The 21110-nt window shown below is 39.7% G+C and overlaps 2 protein-coding genes across 6 annotated transcripts in view; one reads left to right on the forward strand and one right to left on the reverse strand.

The window, feature by feature from the left end:
* The window catches only part of LOC116440106 (opsin-3-like), an 89456-nt gene that overhangs the window by 63359 nt on the left and 4987 nt on the right, over positions 1-21110 (forward strand). Inside the window, exon 5 of one of the 3 annotated variants that reach the window (XM_032100436.1) lies at positions 4302-8873. The exons of the other annotated variants lie outside the window; for them this stretch is intronic. Within the exon in view, the coding sequence (XP_031956327.1) occupies positions 4302-4406 (105 nt within the window). The 3' untranslated portion in view covers positions 4407-8873. Of the gene's footprint in view, positions 1-4301; positions 8874-21110 lie in introns of those variants that run through there. 3 annotated transcript variants of the gene reach the window in all.
* ST6GAL2 (ST6 beta-galactoside alpha-2,6-sialyltransferase 2) overlaps positions 18406-21110 on the reverse strand; it is a 174008-nt gene continuing 171303 nt past the window's right edge. For all 3 annotated transcript variants that reach the window (XM_032100433.1, XM_032100434.1, XM_032100432.1), the window contains one exon: positions 18406-20726. In XM_032100433.1, the coding sequence (XP_031956324.1) occupies positions 20458-20726 (269 nt within the window). In that variant the 3' untranslated portion in view covers positions 18406-20457. The remainder of the gene's footprint in view (positions 20727-21110) is intronic.

Below are 21110 nucleotides of genomic sequence, written 5' to 3' on the forward strand. Positions count from 1 at the left end.
AGAACATGCCATTTGAAAAGTGTTAATGCCGAAGAAAACCAGTAACTTTTCCCCCTTACCTTTTATGATTCTTATGAAAAATTCTCAACAGCAGCATCTGTCTTGCTTCTTTATTCTCTGAGCACTTTGACTGAGGTCCTTGACTGAGAGGTAGTCTGATTGTGCTGTGATCACTGGAGCAGGTTATATAATATTGATAGCAGATACATTTGGCATTGTCTTTACACATGGAGATGTGATGAACCACCCTGAAGAGGAGGATCTTGGTCAAACTGGAGATAGATACTTTTTACTAATGAAACCGAAATGATAGCTAATGTGCAGCATTAACCTGCAGCTCTCCTCTGCTGTGGCACTGTGTATTAGCAGTGAAAAGAATTGGTTTTAACTGACACTGAGAAATGTGCTTCACTCAAAAAGATGAAACCCATCCCTTTGTCTGTTCCTCCTTTCAGAACAGGAACAATAGTAACACCCCCATTCAATGCGTCACTGGTATTCTTGGCACCTCTGTAGTTGTTCTCACACTTTCTTGTAAATTTAACACCTCAGGAAAAGAAGTTTTTAATCTTCCCAGCACTCGGCTTTCCTGGTCTTCATGCTTAGCTGAGAATTGCCATGGAAGGCTGGTGCCTCCCAATACAGAAATTATCTGCCTTCATTTTTCACAGTCCTCTCTTTACAGATGTGAGGTACCACGGTAGAGTATTTACTCCTGCACCTTATAAATACACAGAACATACGGCATAATTTTTAACTCTCTATGCACAAGTCTTTTTGCTCTGGGAAATGCCCTGAAGACTGTAAATTGGCATTGGTTGAATGCAGCTGTGGTGTTCGCTTCCAGCTATCATAAATCTGTGTGGAGTATTGTGGAACCATCAGCCTCTGAGTCAGCTTTAAAACTCATCCTGGAGAGCACATCTTTAAATTAACTCTCAAGCAGTCCCTGAGTCACTTTCATGAGCCTGGAAATAGAGAGGAAGAGTTTTGTCTTTGGCATTGCCTACTGCACTGACCTGAGGTGATAAATTATTGAGGAAAATAGTGAATTTCTTTCCAGCTGTAGGAACTCCCTCAGATGGGATGGCATGAGGTGTGCTGCTGGCCTTCTTCCTGTGCTATGCTCCAGGAGGAGAGAGATGCACTGTTTAAGCTGGACTGTTACTGGGCTGATAACATGCCAGGCAGACATCAAGCTTCATTGACAAAACTGTAAAGCACTAAACTGCTTGAGACCAAATGATGGTGGGGTGAAGCTGGAGGAGAGAGTAGAGAAGACTCCATTTTCCCTGCTCTCTCTTTATGGAAGGCTCTTTTGGCTCTTGGCAATATGACTGTGTGTGCCTGGGGCAGCTTCCCCAAAGGTCAGGCCCCAAAAAGACAGCACACATCCAAGTAAGCTGGGCAAGGTCAGTGTGCTTATTCTTTCACAGTGTGCTTACACAGCAGTCCTTTATAATTAGATATTTAATGTCGTTGTGCAGATTTTGTTTCATCTTATCCTACCTCTCTCAGTGTCTCTTATTCCCATCACACATTCCTGTCAAGTTCCCATTGTGCAAACTTCCACCCATACAGCCACCCCAAACAGATTTTTAATGACAGCTTCAACTACCTTCTTTTCACCATGGCAGTGCTGACAGAAACCTGCTCTTTCGCGTTACATGCAAGCAAGTATAAAGCATTCACCCAGGAGATAGGGAGTTTCCCTGTAGCCATGGGTTTACTGCTGAGGAGGTGATCGCTGAGAGCATCCTGCTTTTGTGTGTTCCACAGAACAGCACAGGAACCCCAGCATAGAAGAGCTGTCTGGCTGGTATAACTGCACATGAGGATATACTGCACTGAGAGCCAGGGATTATTAGCTGGATAACCTAATGGTGTGGCAGCTTCAGAGGTTAACCTTGTTTTACACACCAGAAATTCATTTTTTATTGATGTAGAAGTCAAGATGTGAATAATAAGTGTTCAAGAAGGTGTGGTTATGGATGAGATCACAGTGAGATCGTTATTTCACATAATTTGAAGATGGCACTCAGAGAAAATAGAAATTTGCTGCATTGCTACTGACAGCCAAATTTCAGTCAAGTTTTAACCTGTATCCCTTATCGATCTAGAGAACCAATTGTTTGAAAACTACGAATCAGATTACAAGTTACAATCTTTGCTGATGCAAAATAGCCTTGCTCCACTGCAGCTCATGAGCTTTACACTAATTTCTTTCAGATTTTAATCACACAGGTAGTGTACCTAAGTCTCCCTGGAATACTGAAACTCAGGCTAGCGCATCTAACACTCTATTGCATATTACAATTGGAGAAAAAGTCCACCTTAACCATGTGATCAGTAATGTGCTATTTCTGGTGTCAGAAAATGCCTCTGAGCAAAATGAGGAGGGAAAGTGGGAGGCAAGGGATGTATTAAATGTGAATATAAGTCCCTGATTAGTGATTTGATTTCTAGTGTCTGTCTTCTTGTATTAAAATCATTGCACTTCTAAAAAATAGGTGACCCTGTCATTTTCCCCAAGGATATTGAGAAGTGATGCTGAAAAGAATATACACACTTACTTGAAAGTCATTACTACCGTGACCTTTCCTAATTTATTGTGCAATGGGGCACGATGGGTAAGGGAGAAATTAAGGAGAAAGAATGAAAAAACTAAGCCAAGTACAAAGACTTTTTTTTTTATCTGAGGAGATTTGAATAATAATGATAGTGATGTACTTAAAGAGTGTTCCTCAATGGGACCTGGGCCCAACATCGCCCATCAGACACCTCCCAGGCACCTCTGCTATGGCTGTGATGGTCCCCAGGAAGCTGTGCCACCTCCACCCTCCTCTTACCTAATGAGTGGCTTGTTGCTCGGGCCAGCCCCCTCTTCTGAGGCCTCTGTGGAACTTCCCAGATGAATAATAAAGAGTCTTTCTGTCCTTAATAATAATGTATTTATTCTCTGTATACGCAGTTTTCTAGTAACACTTTTCAGTCCTTGATCTTACCTTTTGCCCTGAACAGGAAGAAATGCATATGAGCTTTGGGAAAGGGAGATACACATGATTGTGATAAAACAAAACAAAACAACAACAAAAAAAACCCCAACATTTCTCCACTGGCTGTTATAACAGCTATATTTTCAGTCATTTTTCATGGGGTATTGTACAGTTTTCAGTATCTCCAACAAAAGGTAATGGCTCATTTTTAAAGCTGGAAGAATACGTGGATAAGTTAACCCTGTGTTTTTTAAGCTGCTCATTTTCACATTTGGAAAGCTAATATATTTTAACTGCATGAGAACACAAAACTACGGATCCAGAAAGACACTGTGCAATTCGGGGACAGTTGTGCCAAACCACATTTTATACATAAATTGGGACACATCTATTAAGTCCTGCAAAGAGACCATGTTTGCTTCGTTCAAACCTTTGAGAGGTTTGTGGGCTTACCATAAGATTTATCTTGTTGCAATTTTTCATTAAAATTCACATAGATTTCAATACTCATTATCTGGATTTTTTTCCTCTCTTCACTGGTAGCTAAGCTGTCTTTGAGTAATTAATAGTCCAAATAGAATGACACACCCAAGCTCTTCAGTTGAAAATAGGTCAAGTCAGAATGATCTCTTAGTGCAGAATACTCCAGTGTAGTACAGCTCAGAAATGTTTTGACTTTATTTCTCCACCAACATGTAGTGTTATGACTTTTTAAAGTAGAGGGGCAAAGAGAAGAAAGGTCTCAAGGGCACCTTTGCTGCTGTCATAAGGTATAATTGCATTTCACACAGTAAGTTTAAAATTACTTTAGGAATTTCTCTCGCAGGCCATGACAAAAAGATCAGTTCAGGTAAATAACTTGGGCATCTAACTAGGGTCCCAAGCAGCCCTAGCCAGCCTTCATGCTGCCCCAGGCTACATCCTTTGATACATCCTGTCTATGTTGACATGTTCTGCCTGTCCTGGACTGGCTTCAACATCACAGAAGGGTTTAGAACTTTCTTCTTCTAGACCCAGGGAAAAACTAGGAAGCAGGCAGCCAGACCACCTCTCATGCAAGCAAAATACTGAATAAAGTTGAAAACTAATACAGAGGAATTAAGAGAAACACAGGATAAGCACATGTGTTTTAAACTATCTAATGATTTTCAGCTTATGGCTAGGGAATGCGCTAAGGGAAATGACATTCAGTTAAAAGATCCTCCTGGAAGACACAGAAAGTGAAGAGCAGCAATATCTCTTTAAATCTTGTATTAAACAGCATCTAATATGCTATTGTCTCTTCTTATATTGCTCTTTTCATAGCACCAGAGAAACATGAGGCTTCACAGAAGTGGGAAGAGACCTCCACATAAGGCAAAGGAAATGAGTCAGAAACCAAGGGGGAAATGCAGTGAGCAGGGTTTGTAGCAAAGACAAGGGGATCCTTTTGTAGTCTATATCCACTCTGCAAAAGCAAACAGGCATTTCTGAAAGGAGAAGAGAGGAGACTTCAAAGAGAGTGAAGCTGAGGAGTCAAATTTGAAGTGACTAGTAGTGCAAAAGGAGAGAAGGAGGGTCCAATATTGTTTGGCATCCTCATCAAAGATATAGGGGGATTGCATGCACCCTCAGATGACACCAAACCTAGTGGTGCCCTTTATGTGCTTGAGGGAAGGGATGCCATCCAGAGGGACATTTACAGGCTTGAGGAGTGAGCCTGAGCAAATGCTGTGAAGTTCAATGGGATCAAGTGCAACATCCTGCACCTGGGTCAGGACAACCACCAGTATCCATACAGAATGGGGAATAAATGGACTGAGAGCAGCTCCGCTGAGAAGGACTTGGCAGTACTGGTGAGTGCAAAGCTGGACATGACCTGTCAATGTGAGCCTGCAGCCCAGAAAGCCAACTGTATCCTGGGCTGCATCCAAAGCAGCTTGGCCAGCAGGGCCCCTCTGCACTGCTCTGCTGAGACTCCACCTGGGGTACTGCACCCAGCTCTGGGGTCCCAGCACAGGAAAGACATGAACCTGTTGGAGCATGTCCAGAAGAGGGTCATGATAATGGTCAGAGAGCTGGAAGTCGTCTCCCCTGGAGAAAGGCTTGAGGGAGTTTGTGTTGCTCAGCCTGGAGTAAAGAAGGCTCAGAGGAAATCATGTTGTGGTCTTTCAATATTTGGAGGGGGTTTATAAGGAAGACAGATGAAGACTGTTCACCAGGGTCTGTAGTGACAGGACAAGGGGCAATGCTTTTAAACTGAAAAATGGTAGATTTATACTGGATACAAAAAAAAATATATATATTTTTTTAGAATGAGGATGATAAGACACTGGAACAGGTTGTCCACAGAAGTGTGGATATCCTGTGGATACCCTGAATTGTTCAAGGCCAAGTTGGACAGGGCTTTGAGAAACACAATCCTGTGAAAGATCTCTGCCCATGGCAGGGTGGTTGGAACTAGATGGTCTTTAAAGGTGCCTTCCAGCCCAACCCATGATAACATTCTATGATACAGGAAGTAATCTTGTCATATATTTCTTTTTTCTTCCACTTATTCTCTAAACCTGGATGGACTAACTTATTTATTCAGAGGTTTAAGTGATCACTGTAATTTAGAATAAGCTCCTAGGCATGATGCGGGTAGGCATTTTGTTATATTTGGACCAGCCGAATTTCAAAACAAAAGTATAGCTGTATCTCAGTTTAGGAGGTCATGTCTGCTCTAGTGCATCTTCATTGTGATTAGCTTAGAGAAGAGGGAGCATTGCCTCAGCTGTTTCCTGACAATCTTGTAGGCAATGCTGGTCAACAGAAGGGGTCACAGTCACACTTATCCTCGTGGAGACAGGAAAATAAATCAGCATTACCTGCAATGATTGAGTGACAGGAAATTTACATTGCTGCCTGTTTGACAGCTAGCAAGGAAATAGCTGTAGGGGAAAATTTGACCTCTAGAATCATTGTCACTACCCAACAGGCAATAAAACAACAAACTGTTTAAGGATGCAAAGAAATTGTAGGGTTACAGATCTCAACTTTTTCTCCAGTACAGGGAAAACAGGTTCAGTCAAATAGTTTGCCCTTGCCTATCATGATCAGCCTACAGTTGTGCTGGCAATTTCAGAACTTCCTTTACAATCAGCTGTTTTTCATACACTTCCACCTGTAACTTTAAACCTGCAGGGTAGATTGATAGACAGGTGGAAGTTTCCAGTATTCACAGCTTACTGTAGAGCAAGAAATGTGGTATATTCACAGCTAAAAAAAAGGTGTTAGGATTTTTGTAAGCAAGGTCCCTTGGTAGCCTGTTTGCTCTTTCAAGTAGACATCATGGGAAGCTCAACCAAAGTGGTGTTTCTTTGCTGGCTTCACAGGTACATCTGTCCTCAAGGGAGAGTCTGGATCATCAAGAGCTCAGCCAGTCCTAAGAGAAATACAGGGGGAACAAAGGAAGAAATGTTAGCAATTGTGCTGTTTCTCACTTTCCATTACTTCAGTGTGATCTAGAACTTGGGTGAAAGCACTCGGCAGTTTGTTTGCTTTTTTTTTTTTTTTCTGAATGGATTTCCAAGTTTGGTGTGGACAGTTAAAGTCCTACAAAGGTATAGGTGATCCACAGGTAGTCTAAACTTGAGCTACTCTTCAAAATGGCATTGCCAAGCCACACTGAATGGATGTCACAGGATCTTCTGTTGCAATAGTCTCAGCTGCAATGGCTGGTCAGGAATCAGACTCAATTTCAGCCTATGCCTTGGTTTGGTTAAGGTCAAGCATTAATTTAGCCTCAGAATTCCCCATTTCAATTCTAATGTTTCTGTTTTTCTATAATACGTCCAAGTTTTATAAGTAGGACTCCAGTTAAGTATTTGGTACAACTTACCATTTCAAAGCTGAATGCAAGCATAGGTCAGCTGAAGAAAACAGAATGCAACATTCTGTAATGCAATGCAATACAACATACTAGATAAACTAAGAATTTAGTTTCTTTATGAGGACAATCAAATTCAACAGATGAAAAAGAATTGAAAAAGCAAGTGTAACCCTGGCAGTGACAGAGCCTCTAATTTTCTTCTTCTGTTCAATAACTGAGTAATCTTTTGTCATGTGGCAGTGGCATAATACTAAAATTTTATTCAGAGCAGGACATTTTTCTCCATATTGTGTCACTTGAGATTTTTCTCAGTTTTACTGTGTGTACCAGGCATATCTTTGCAGTCATATATCTTAATACAAATTGAAGCAACAATCATTTCAGATTAGATGGATGGAAAAAAACCAAAATGAGTTTTCCTAGACAGAGAAAATTTTTCAGCATTTATGCAACCTCCACTAAATAAATATTTTTAATTGGGTTAATCCTTGGTATTCTTGTAAAGCATATGATTGTCATCATCCTAGTCTTACCACAGGAGAGATTTAAGGATTAATGGTTAGTGCTCAAACCCTCATGGACTTGCTTGAAAATTCTAATTCAAATCTGTAAAACTTTATTTTACGATTTTATCCTGATGTCCTTCTTTTTCCAGGGAAAAAAATCTGCTGTACTCAAATAAATAATCATTGCCATAGTATGGAAAATACAATATAAAACTGTACTGGGCCTGTAAAGACTAATCCCCTTTTCCTTTTAAACTGTATCATTTAATGCAATTCAGAAATCTGACTGTGTCTAAATGAAAATAAATTTGAGGTTCATTATCTTTTGAAGTAGAAGCTGTTACAGAGCTTTGTTCCTCTGATGTTTAGTATAATAACTGCTCTCAATTTATTTGTAGCCAGTTTATAAACCTTTATTCCTCAAAAAGCCCTTCTTCTTTGGTAGTTGTCTTTTCCTTATACTGGGGCACCCTAAGTAGATAACTTTCTATCCCCACATTGCTAGTGTGAACTAGTTTAATTCTTTTCATAATTTCATGTTCAAAACAATTATTCAAATTCTAATTTTGGTACTCATGCTTGGAACTGGGTATTTCATTTGGGAAACTTTTTAGGCATTCACTGGGTGTTAGTAGGGAACCAACACCTCAGTGTAGTAGGAGTTATTTCTTATTTCTGTCTTGTTTGCAGTGTTTAACTCTTTATTATTATTATCTTCAGAATCTGAAATGAAAACAAGAACATCAGTTCTACAGTGACTCCTTAAATCCCTTTATCTAAATTAGAACCAGGTTTTCAGAAATGGGTGTATAGATATATGCAGGGGTCCACTACAATAGGTACAACTATTGTATACTGAGTACTTTATGGATGACCCTGCTTCAGATGTAATGTTCTAACCCTTTAGGGAAAATACTTGCCCAAGACCTTACAGCTCACCCAGGGCTTTACAGGACTTCTGTGTTTGCTGGCTTTAGGCCAATAGGAATATACTACAAGTAGGATGCAAAGGTTAACCAGACATTCATATCACTTTTCACCTTCACTACTCTTCGCTTCTCTCCCAGCGAGCACCAACTTCAAAAACCAAACACTTTTTTCACTTGTTAGTCAATTTCCCAGTAAAGACTTTTCTCAGTGTAGTATGTGGCTTCTTCAATATTAGAGAAGCTGTTAATATTGCCAATTTTAGTTTCAGCAGGGAAAATAAAAGGACATTTCAGCCCAGATCTCCTTGCTTAGGTTTCTACACCTTGGTTCCTGTTAAAAGTATCTTCAATGAAAAACACTGTCCTTCACCCAGCAGATCAGGCTCTCTTACCAGACTGCATCCCCCATGTGCAGGGACAGCAGTGGCTCAGCAAGGGGGAGGAAATGCAGTGAATCGTAGCCCAGCCCAGTGATCTAATTTATAGGGGAACAGTCAGAATGAAGCTTACAGGAGAAGTGTCTACGAAGGATGTCTGGACTTCAGGCAGCTCTCTTGAAAGCTGTTTATTGCACAGGCGAAGTTACAGCATTTCAGGGAGTGGGTATCCAGAGCTGCCAGCTCCAGCTTGTAGGCATACCTGAAGCCACCTTCTGTTCAAGTTACTAAGCATTATATACTTTCTTTGCTGAGTATCTTAATACATAACAACCAATAAGCACCACACACAATACCTTTACATTTGCCTATAGCCTATCAGAGCTACTACCATCACCATATTATAGTCATTATTATCCAATCACAAGAGTAAGTAAGTTACAATTTAAGCTTACAATGGAAAATTCTCAGACCTTTCTTCTACCTGCCACATCGATATGTCTTATTTGCCTGTGATATCTCTCTTTTTGGTAAAAACGTTTTCTATTTACTTATGCTCTTCTTGAGACTTATTTACTTGGGGAAAAACATGTCTTTGTTTGTAGTCACATACCTTTGTCCTAATCATAAAAATCTCCTTCCAACTCAACTCATCTTCCACCTTTGCCTTCTCAGTTATTCAGTGATCACTGGTTCAGCAAAACATCTTTTACTCTATATAAAAACTTGCTTTCATTTCTATCTCATCCTCAGTTTCTACATTCAGAGATCTTTCTGCCAAGCCTACATATCTGTGAAACTTTCTTACCAAACTTTCATCCTCTCCAACAGAAGCTGAACTATAATTCCATAAAGACATTTACCTGTAATTGGATATTTTGACAGTCTGGAGTTTTGTCTGGAATTTTTTGATAATTTCTTTTGGTTTTGTTCAATATAAGAAAGAAATTATAGAAGAATTAAAAATTCTGTCATAACAGAAATTCTGATTTCTCAACCCAATGGGTTCTGTTACTGCATTTCTTACACATAAAACCAAATGATTGCTACTAAAACACAGTCACAAATCAAACCCCTCTTGGTAATTTCTAATTCTGCCTTGGGTAAAATCAATACCTAATTGCCTGCAAACCAAGATAAAAGTAAAACCCAGGCAAGATTTATTTCTTATCCTTTACACCCACCACTTACCACACTGCAGCTCTCATTCCTTGAAAAAGTGTGAGCTCTGTAACAAGTGCCCTCATCCAGCAGTAGAAATCTTCTCTGGCTTAAAAGGTTCTTCCAGCATTCCCATTTCAGAGAACTTCCTGTATCTCATTCATAGCAATTGATGGAAATATAATTTTGGACAACAGAAGCAACAGGGCAGGTGGTAAGGAAATCTGGGGGAGGAGGAGGCTTGTAAGAACCTATGTTTTAGCCAGAGGTGGAATTAATTAGTGCCAAGGAAGAATCAGTAGGTAAAAAGCCCAAGAGCTGCTGAAGTTCCTCTGTGTGTGTGTGTGTGTGTGTGTGTGTGTGTGTGAGACTGTTAGCAGAATGCAAGCGTGACCAACCCTCAAGCAAAAAGATCCTGAGAAATTCACTAGGGAAGATAGTCAGTGGTATTTTACTACAAAAATCACCTCATGGAAATAACACTTTGGATTTCCTTGTACAGTGTTCTGGGTCTCAGCCTTAATGGAACTCTGTAAGGAACATCTGGAAGATCTCTTTTCCCTAAACACGTGTTACATACATAGCCAAATATAGGCAGTTCATAACCTACCACAAGAAAAAACCCAAACCAACCAACCAACCAACCTCCCCCCCCCCACACACAATAAGATCACATTTCTACAAATATTTAATAATGTACTATATTCATAGCAAGATTGGGGCAGGAATATACCAGCATAAACCGATCACAGTCAGCTGGAGTCTTTATTTTAATCCATTCGGGCTGATCTAGACTCCATGGTGGAAGAACCAAAAATACAAGAAAAAACTGGGTCAGCAGAACAGCATATTGACTGCAACTAAATACATAAATTTTTCAAGTGTTAAAATACTTCTCATTGTTATGCTTTGAACTTCCAGCAAAGCAGGAGTTATTTTAAAATGATCTGGAATCACTCATCCCGTATTACTGTGGTAATAGACCCTTCATTTCTCCTCATGAAGTAGAATGTTACTGTAGGGACCAGTAAATTTGCTGCTGCCTCTGTTAGTCAGGGTCCATCAATCACACTGCAAAACCCTAAACAATTCTAACTTATGAAATAAGAATAAGAAACAGAAGCAGGATTCATTTTGTTGCTATTCACTGAAGTTCTTTGCCTGTTCTTATTCCAAATGTTGCTTTAGGAAACTCTTCTGAAGTTTCTGTTAGGTAGGAGGAATTAACTTCACATGCTACTCCTATTGTATACTGTATGTGGTTTATTAGCTCTGTGTAAGGCCAAGGAGGAGCATGTGTGAGATAAATATGACAACTGGTCTGTTTTTCCTGCAGTGATAAACCCATTGACAACAACCATGTGTAAACCAATGTGTACTGAAGACACAGTAGCATTGTTAATATCTGCTTTCCTGTGCATAATCAATCCCTTTGAAGTTCAAAAACCATACTGATTCCATTGAAGCATGGGCAAAGGAAAGTTCCTCCCCGTTTCCTCTGACAAAATAACTATCCCCACTATATGATCCCCTCAGCTTTGATTTCTCACTTTGTTAGCTTTGTGTGAGATCACGTGATCCACAGGGACTTAATCTAAAAGGAGTATTTTAAAACAATTATCTGAATAGCATGCTACAACCACGAAAATAAGGCAATATTTCTCAGACATGGTATATGCTCTGTTGTTTCTGCTTTCCTTGCTTTTCTACCATGGAACAACTCTGTTAATATTATTTTGGTAACAGCTTACATGTTTTCTTCTCATCTCTACTTCTTGGGATGCTACAACCGCTCATTAAAAATGCCTAATGTCCTGACAGCTACATTCTGCCCTGTGCATTTGTGAAGTCTAAATTAGATCCATCAGATAGCTTATAATTTCATTTGTATAAATGAAAACAAGCACTGGAAACAACTGAAAAATAACCCAATACTTCCAAAGAGGAATATTGCTAAGGGAGAAAAGTAATGTTGCTTGGTCCAGTTGGAAGCATCAGCTAAGACTCCTATCCCCTTTACTGAAAAAGCAGTCTCAGAAACAGGTCCAGAACAGAACCTTCCCCACTTTTCCTTTCTGGTCATCCGTCTTCTCCATACTCAGGGTACAGCATTTATCTAAACCTCCTGGCTCATGTGCCTCATGGGCAGTAGGTCTGGGCCTAGGGGCAGAGCTCTGGCACTTTTAGCTTGCCCAAGACATATATTGCATATTTCTTGCCTTAACTTGCCCAAAACTTTTCATGCTGTCCTTGTCTTTGTCCAAAGTGTAGATACTTTAGATCGAGAATGCCGCCTAGTTTACAAAACAGCAGACAACTCCCAAGTCATGAACCCAAACTTCTTGAGGCACATTCATATGGTTTCCTAGAACTACTTTCACTAAGTGATGTTTAAAAGATAACACAAAGCCTTCTAGATTTATACAAATCAAAACAATCCAGAATCACCCAAACCTCTTCCATTAGCAACACTCCCACCCCCCATCCCGAGGGCCTTACCTGCACAGGAGACATACCTGCTGCACATGGTAGCAGTAGTGCAGGATACAGCCAGTACAACATATCCACCAGTGCTCCAGGACTGGGGGTGGAAGAAACCTACCTTTTAGAAGGTGGAGCAGCAAAATATTTTAATCAGGCAGCTCAGTTGCAGTCAGACAACTGTCTGGGAGCAAGGTAATTAACAGCAGCTGACACAGCCTGGAGTCAGCACTGGCAGTAATTTTCCCCTCTGGCTGCTTCCATAAAATCAAAGCACCTGTGATGCCAATTGCCTGCCCTCTGTAACCCCTCAGGGTTTCTGGAATCTTCTCACAAGCATATAAGGAGTTGATGTTGCAGTAATTATCCCCTACCTGTCAGCATCTTGGAATCAAGGCAGTATTTGATTTGTATTTGTCTATATGCAGAAACAGGTCACCAGAGGAAATTTGTTTTCCTATTTCAGTTATCATACAGATGACTATAAGCACATGGAGGAGGTTGTTTGGAGTGTAGCATTGTAACCCGGTCAGTCTTTTCTCAGTTAAATTTGTGGGATTCATTTGTTTGCAAAGAAGCTGAACTCCAGCAGAAGTCATTTTAAGATCACATCCCAGCACATTAAACCTGACAATAGCAGTATGAGCACCAACAGATGACTTGGGTTTCTCTCCAGATGTGCAGAAAAAAACATAAGAAAAAATGCCAAACCCAAGGAAGTGAATATTAGGAAAAAGGAACAGTCCTGCTCATCTGTTACAGTACACCTAGCTGTTTCTTTCTATTTTCTTGGTGTTTTTCATAATTCCTTGTCTCTCCCCCTTTCTTCCACTTGATCTCATTCTTTACTTTTATAATTTTTAAGGATCCAGCAATCACACCAGCAATGATTTCCCCTGTGATTTGTCACAACCTACTTGTGCTGCCAGTTTTCTGGTGGCTATTCTGTCTCCAGTGTAAAAAACCCCCACTATATTACTGCATTAGAGTTACTTCCCAGTCAGTTTAATATAATCAGTTAATATTTTCATCAAACTAAATAAGCATTTACTTAGCTTATTTTTAGGAAAAAGAAATAACAGGGCACACAGTTCTTACTTGCCTTGGTTATCAAGGCATGAAGTTCCACAGTCAGACTATGCTTAACTTCCACAACAGTATTGCCATTTCTTTGAAGTGCATTCTCTGGAGTAACTTACTGGTGTAAAAAAGTAGAATCTAAAAAAACAAGGAAGGATATGTATATGGAGTAGACATTGGCAAGTTTTGGGGTGCAGCAGGTAAAACTATGCTGTTCTGATGAAGCAATCAAATTTGTCACACTGGTAAGAATAAGATACCAGGAAAGCTAGAACAGAAGTCCAAACAAACCACAAGTGTTAGTGCTCTGTTCACAGTAATTGATGCAGTCCCACAGTAAGATACTGTTTAATTGCTGCTGCCGGTGCAGTTACCTGCGGAAGGTGGTGGATGTGATTATAGTAAAAGACTGGCTCTTCCCTTGCTTGTCTAGCTGTTCTTGTCATAGTATCACAGAATAGTTGGCTTGGAAGGTCACTTTTAAAGCTCATCTAGTCCTATCCTCCTGCAATGATCAGGACCTTCTTCAACTCGGCCAAATTGTTCAAGGTCCCATCCAATCTGACCTTGAATATTTCCAGGGATGAGGCACCTACCACCTCTCTGTTCCACCATGCTCATCATAAAAATTTTATTCCTTATATCTAGTCAAAATGTACACTATTTTAGAATAAAACCATTACTCCTTGTCCTATTGCTACAGGCCCTACCAAAAAGCCTGTCCCATCTTTCCTGTAAGTCCACTTTAAATACTGAAAGGCCACAATAAGGTCTCCCCAGAGCCTTCTCTTTTCCAGGCTGAACAATTCCAACTCTCTCAGCCTTTCCTCATAGAAGAGTGCCCAAGCCCTCTGACCTCTTTGTGGGCCTCCTCTGGATTTGCTTCAACAGGTCCACATCCTTCTCATGCTGGAGGTCCCAGATCTGGATGCAGTACTCTAGGTGGGGTCTCACCAGAGTGGAGGAGAGGAGGAGAATTGCTTCAACAAGTTCATGCTGCAGTCAAGATAGCAAGTTGAATTAATCATCCTGAGATATGAGTCTTTCAGCCAGATCACAACAGGCAAGCTAATAATGCAGATAAACAGACCAAAATGCCTGTATGAAGTTTGACCTCTCAAGAGAATTATGCCCCTAAGAACTACTCAAGTGAAACACAGCTGGCTAAAAATGATAAAAGGTACCTCCAAAAAAGGCATGTTGTTGAAACAAAGGCAGTGCAATTTTGGGAATAAACCTGAAAATGAGTTGCCTCCAAGGCTCTCTGAGATACTATCAGAAAGGTAATGTCACACCTCCGATAGCTGTCCCTGCTGAAGAATAGTGTGTACAGCAAGATGTCCTCTGTGCCCCACACAATATAGTTCATGGATTTCCACCTCTTACTGAGGTACAGTTTGAATGCAGTGAGATAAGAACATCCTCTCTGATGTCACTGAGAGTGAAGCTGACTGGACATTTAATAGACACAATACAATTTTCTTGTTCGTTTTTTAAATAGAAAAAGCGAAGTTGCCGGATTTCGAACGTATCAATTAGTTGTTTAATTTGTAGATCCCAGCATTCAGTTTATCCTCTAGTGTATCTCACTGATGTGAGTTTTCTGAGAGGTGTTACTTGTGTATCATGACAGTAACTAGCCCCTCAACACTGCCTGTTCAGGAGGTGGTGCAATACACAGGATAAGCTGCATGATTACTGCCAGGAGTGGACACAATGGCAATCCAACTTTTAATGGATGCAAGCAGGCTTGTAGTGATTGAGTTACACAGTACGTCATCACAGACTGAATGACAAGTTACATTTTCCCTTTGGTAAGTTGTTTTTCATTTTAATTAATAATTTATTAAAAAGTCTGTTCTTTTCCGTTAAACATGACACTGGATTCCTTAAATGGGTGGCACAGCCATTTAGGTGAAATCTACCAGGATTTAAAGTACACCACCAACTCATCAGAGCATGAACTCCATAGAGGGCTTGGCAATGACAAGAAATTTACTGCTCAGAAATTCACTGAGCAGTGTGGTGAATATATTCTCCCAGGGAATCCTAGCGCACCTGCTCGGGTACACATCTTCGCTTTAGAATAAAACTGGCTTTATAATATTTGCCTCTTTTCTGTAGTTTACTGTGATACCTCCTTGTCAGATTAGCTGTCCATTTCCATTTGAGATTTCAATGAAATTGTGGGCAGAACTGACAGGCACCTTCCCCTCTTTTGTTCCACCTGCAGCTCAGTGAGATTCATTTATGGCAATATGAAAAGACCAGCACTCCTAAACAAATGAAAACAAATGTTTTATTTACAGGAAAAAATCTGTACACTGTGTATACATAAAAATATACAAAATCATAATAGAAAATATAAAAAGTGTTAAAATGTATACAAACACTGCTTAAAAATGTGACTCCTGTAAAATCTTAAGCTTTGTAATTAGAGTACACATTCATTTAAAAAAATCATCATACAAAATAATTCTCAAAGCTATTAAAAAAGTACACAGTCTATATTTGAATTGTTCAATGACTATGTATTTTAAGAGTGATGAGATGATATGAAAAAAAGTAAGGCTTTTACACACAACTCTTATTTCAAGAACAAAATTTTGAATCTGATTGCTAAGCCAGAGAGAAGACATCTGCAGTGTCAAAATTCATTAAGTGGTTCAGGTATGCCCAGATATGGGATACTTTAAATTTCAAACAGTTAAATCAGGTATCCTCCTTGTGTGTGAGAGGATAGATGCTAGGAAAGATTCAAATCATTTTAACAGCAGGCTTCTGAATTACCAACTTCAAAGCAGAATTTCATTTAAATATGCATCAACTTGAGAAAGTGTGAAGGGAAAAAGAGTAACCATTTATTGTTGCAGTCAATGTATTTAATACTCCTTTCACGGTACATTTGTGTCACTGTCCAAATGGCATTTTCCATCCTTAAAAACTTCTGAAGTAAAAAGAAATTAAAAGCCCCACTATGTTTTGCTCCACATGTGTTTTGAACTCCTGTTTAATTCAATCAGTCTCTAAAATGACTGTGTTCAGTCTGTGCAGCCAGTGAGTGTACACACTTGTCTTCATTAAAAAAAAACCAACAACTCTTTTGGTTTTCCTGATTTTGGCAAGAGATCTACAGCAACAAGTTCAGAATTTGGGTATCTTCACCAAAGAAAGTGTCTTGACCAAAGACAGGCAATGCTTACATTAAATTTGTACAGTGAGATTGCACGTTAGAGTGTTTATACCACCCCTCTCTCTCTCTCCAAAGGTACATCAAGGTAATTTCACTGAATTTACCAGAGTTTCTACAGCATAAAACTGCACAACAAAGTAAAAAAAGGTGTAGTAGTTTAATCCAAGGAAGGAGTGAGCTAGGAGTTTATGCTGAGGTAACCTTTAGAACTATAGAGAATGGAACAAGTAATTATTATTTTTCTAACAAAAAGATTTTGGCTCAAAATGAGGCAAAATATTTCTTGTTTTTTTCTTGATTAAACAAAAGAATACCTTGATTTAACCATCCAAAACTGAATGCATAAAATGATAGAGCACCACAAGTCAGAAAAGTTACAGAATTCACAGTGGGGAAAGAAGAGCATAATTGAATTCAGCATAAACTCAGCGCATTTCCTTAAGCTGCTGCTGTGTTTCTGGTTTGTTTCAGTTAACTTTAACTGTTGTCCACAGCACCAGGGCACAGAAATGAGGCTCAATAGTGTTTGAAGGCAACTTGTTCCTACTTGTCAGTAGAACTCCATAAATTTAAAGCCTACAAGTGCGAAGGAGGCTCAGGGGCCCAATAGCAGAGCCAATTGCTTGGCTGATGATGCACCTCACAATGCACCAGGTTTATACAAACCTCTCTTCTCTAGGTGCTGTCCCACTCCGTGTGTGACAGCCACATGGGAGAGCTACGAAGCCATGCCTGTTTCTTTTCCCCAAAAAGCCCCATGATCTGGGTGAGAAAATGCACTTCCTTTCACATTGCTGTATTTAACAAACAGATCTAAAACCAGCACTCTCACCCATTATTTTTAGAAGATGCGTGGTTCAGTGTTATTACATATTGACTGTTCTAAATTTACTGAATATAGTTCTTTGCAAACATTTCTCTGCCCTCACAAGGCATGGGGAAGTGCCCATTAACGTAAAAACACTTGAAGGGCTCTTATAAAAGCCAGCAATGCCAATGCCACAGAGAGTAAGAAGTGGTGAGAGGAACATCTCTGCAGGTCCTTTATGTTTCCCCTCTATTTCTGCCCCTTCCTCCCTTACAGCAAGTGGAGGGGAGCCCTCAACTAGCAAACACACTTGCGCCAAAAACTGAAGGAGGACAAGACAAGGTAGGAGAGAAAACGCTCTTTAAGCAACCACAAGGTGTTTGAACAGGCAGACCAGTAAGACATCACAGTGGAAACCAGTGTTAGAAAGCCGTGCCAGGCTCATTTTTTAAAGGTGGCATCACAGGTTGGTCTTCCTCGTCTGTGAGCAAGCATTTGCAGCACAGCTCTGCAGCATCTTCTGAGGTGATGGTGCTACAGCACCCACATTTGCACTTGTGGAAGGAGGACTGATTGCCATATAAGTAAGGATATGGCAAAGAAAAAATTTTGGCTGCAAGGGCTTGAATGTGCAGTCCAGTGAACGAAAACTATACAGTTCATTTTATAACATCTCGGACCTGGTTCTACATTGGTATATAAATGATGTACTAAGTAGGTATGCTTAGCACTTGTTACATGAAACTTTATAATTTGCCTTACTCTGTATAATCAATAGCTATGTTGATTATTCTGACAAATTATTGAGGGAATAAATAATACTACATAATCCTGCTGTAGGTGGTTGAGCAATGCCGTTAGTATTCTTCTTCTGTGAAAATCAAAGTTAAAAGTTAGTGGTTGCAGGCCAGTCAAAGTGATTTTTTTCTTTTTCTTTTTGGAACTCTAGAATTTCCTGCTTATTGAAAAGTAGCATATTCACTAGTCTTAGAAAGCTAAACTCTCTTCCTTTATATTTATGTTGTAGCTAACCCAGGGTACAGCAGAGAGAGACATTTTGCACTGTTCAGACTGCTTATGTTTAGCAAACAGGGTACCAAGCATACGGAAAAATAGATTAGTTCTATGTAGGCTATCTATTCTCCATGCATTTAAATAACAATGTTATTAACTGCAAGAATAAAAGTTGCCACCAGACATAACATTAAAAAGAAATTGGTATGGACTATATCCAGAGTCCAAGGATAGTATGAGTAAAACCTATTAATTTTGATATGTACCAAAATGCCTTATGGACATAACTATCCATACAACACAGAAGTACAGTTATTAGATCATCCACAAATAATTCCTGTCAACAAGAAGAATCTTAAGATCATCATAAAGCCCAAAAAGAAGGCTAAGTCCTATGTGAGACACGTATTCTTCATTTTGAGGAAGGAAAATAATCCTTCCAAAAGATCCTTCCAATAATGCTTCCCAAAGAGCTGAGTGAGAGAAAAAGGATTTTGTGACAATACTTACATTACAATTGAAGATGAAATAGTCATTACTATTGTTTGCTTTTTTTTTTTTTTTTTTGCCTTTCTGGCAAAAGGCTTTTTCCTTAAGTCAAAACACAAAAAATACTTCCCACCACAACCAGTCAGCTATTCTTTTCAATCCCTCTTTGATCTGTCTGCTTTTTTACTGGATGGACATGAGTAGGATATAGCTGTGCTTTTGTGTACACATATTCCTGCTGAACTTAGTCTAAAAGAAAAGGCAGTCAGGTGGGAAAAAAACAAAACAAAACAAAACAAAACAAAAAACTGGAAAAACCCACTCCAAACCATTAACCTCCCACCACCTGGAAAATCTGAAGTCTTGGAAAATATGGAAAATAATGTTTTAAATATATTAGCAATTAGGTAGACTTTTACAAGTACCTTAAAGAATATTGCCCTTGTGTGTTATGAATGAAAATATCAAATTATCTCCAAATGCAATCCGTAGTCAGGTTTTTTGCAGGCATGACAGCTTTTCTGGGTTATAGTATTTCAAACATTAAGTAAAAAATGCTGATATCATCTCCTATTGTCAGAAAACTCCTCCTATCTGAACAGCAAGAACTTGTGAACAAGTGACTTTGATTCAGATACCAATGAAATACCTAACAAATAATGTCTGTGTTCCTGAATGCTATCTTTGTTGACAAGAAGTGAGTCCCCTCTATGCTTGCTTTCAGTGTGATGGGTGAATGCTCCACAGCCTCCCTTGGCCTTCTCTGGATCTTTTGTATCTGTGCAGACTTGGGGGAAGGCAGCATTTCCATCTCACACCTTCCTGAGAGTCAGGGAAAGTTTTTCTTCCTAATCAGGTTACAAATGTATTCTTTTTTCTCTAAAGAAATGAGACATTTCTCTCTTCCCTCTTCAGTCAGTGTGAGAATGGGAGACTGGCATCAAAAATACATCCAAGTAGTTTAACTGGTTTAGCTGTGTACAGCCACCCCCCACCACATGTACTTCAGGGCCACCCTAAGCCCCCGTTCAGCTGGAGGCCTGGAACTGAGCCTGCCTAGGAACAGGCATTAAAGTTTACTCTAGTGAATGACTGCACAGCTTGGAGTAGCAATTACTTCATTCTGGGAGAGTGTGAAAATCCCATGAAGCCACAGGAAATGCTGCATTGTTCAACTGGTCGCTCTCTACATACATGAACAATAGAGGCTGTTTCACAATGCCAGGTTTGAAATTAAATAAATTCATTTAAAAAAATTACAGTCTAGCATATGTGGCATGAGACCACAGACAAATTCTGACAGTCACAGCAACAACAATACATTATATTTCTGCCTAAGTACGTCCTTTGCACCTTCATGAGCTAAGCCTTTGCTTTTTTTTCTGTTAACTATTTGCAAAGCAATAATAAATACTCAGGCTCAGAAAAGAAGTATTTCTCATGCCTGCTACTTAATTACAATTTATAGACTCAAGACTAGATTGGTCTAAGATAGTTTTTCAAGTATTCTCTTCTTGTTTATAGTACGACAGTAGTACCTTATTGCACATTGTTTCTGAAAGACCTACTTCTACAAGTGTGGGAAATTATTTTGTTTGGGGCACTTGACAGCTTTGAAACCTGGCAAAATGACTTTCCCCTTGCGGTACAGATCATCCTGCAAACCTTTGTTCATCCTCTGCACCAGCAGCTTCTCATAGAGCAGTGGGTGGTAGGCCCCTAAGGTACAAGCTGCATCGTAGTAGAGTTCATGGTAGTGACACAGGTCAGTCTGTCGCACTGAAGGGATGTATTCGTACACGTGCACTTCATTACACATGGACATCATGATGAGGATACCTGCAACAAGGAGTGAAACAAAAGTGAACCACTAGCTTTCACTTTTCTCGCAGAAATTTCCCTGCAATCATCCAACCTATTTTTTCTTTCCTGCTTTTCTTTGCTGTGCACACCTTAAGTATTCTGTAAAATCATTAAGTGAAGCAGTCGTTCCTTCTATTAGAGCAGCTTTCACTTGTCCCTGATACATAAAGATTGCGGTCTCTGTAGAGTCAACAGGGTAGGACAACAGTCATAAAGAAACAGTGACAAACCTATAAAGGGCTTGCATATCACCATCAGCCTCCTGATTGAGAAGACTGCTCTTTCCCACCTCCCCCCACTTACTCTGTGGACTGTCCACAAAACAACCCCCACAGGAATCCTTGGAACATCTCCACCTTA

The sequence above is a fragment of the Corvus moneduloides genome, chromosome 2 (assembly GCF_009650955.1).
Source record: "Corvus moneduloides isolate bCorMon1 chromosome 2, bCorMon1.pri, whole genome shotgun sequence".
Classification (NCBI taxonomy): domain Eukaryota; kingdom Metazoa; phylum Chordata; class Aves; order Passeriformes; family Corvidae; genus Corvus; species Corvus moneduloides.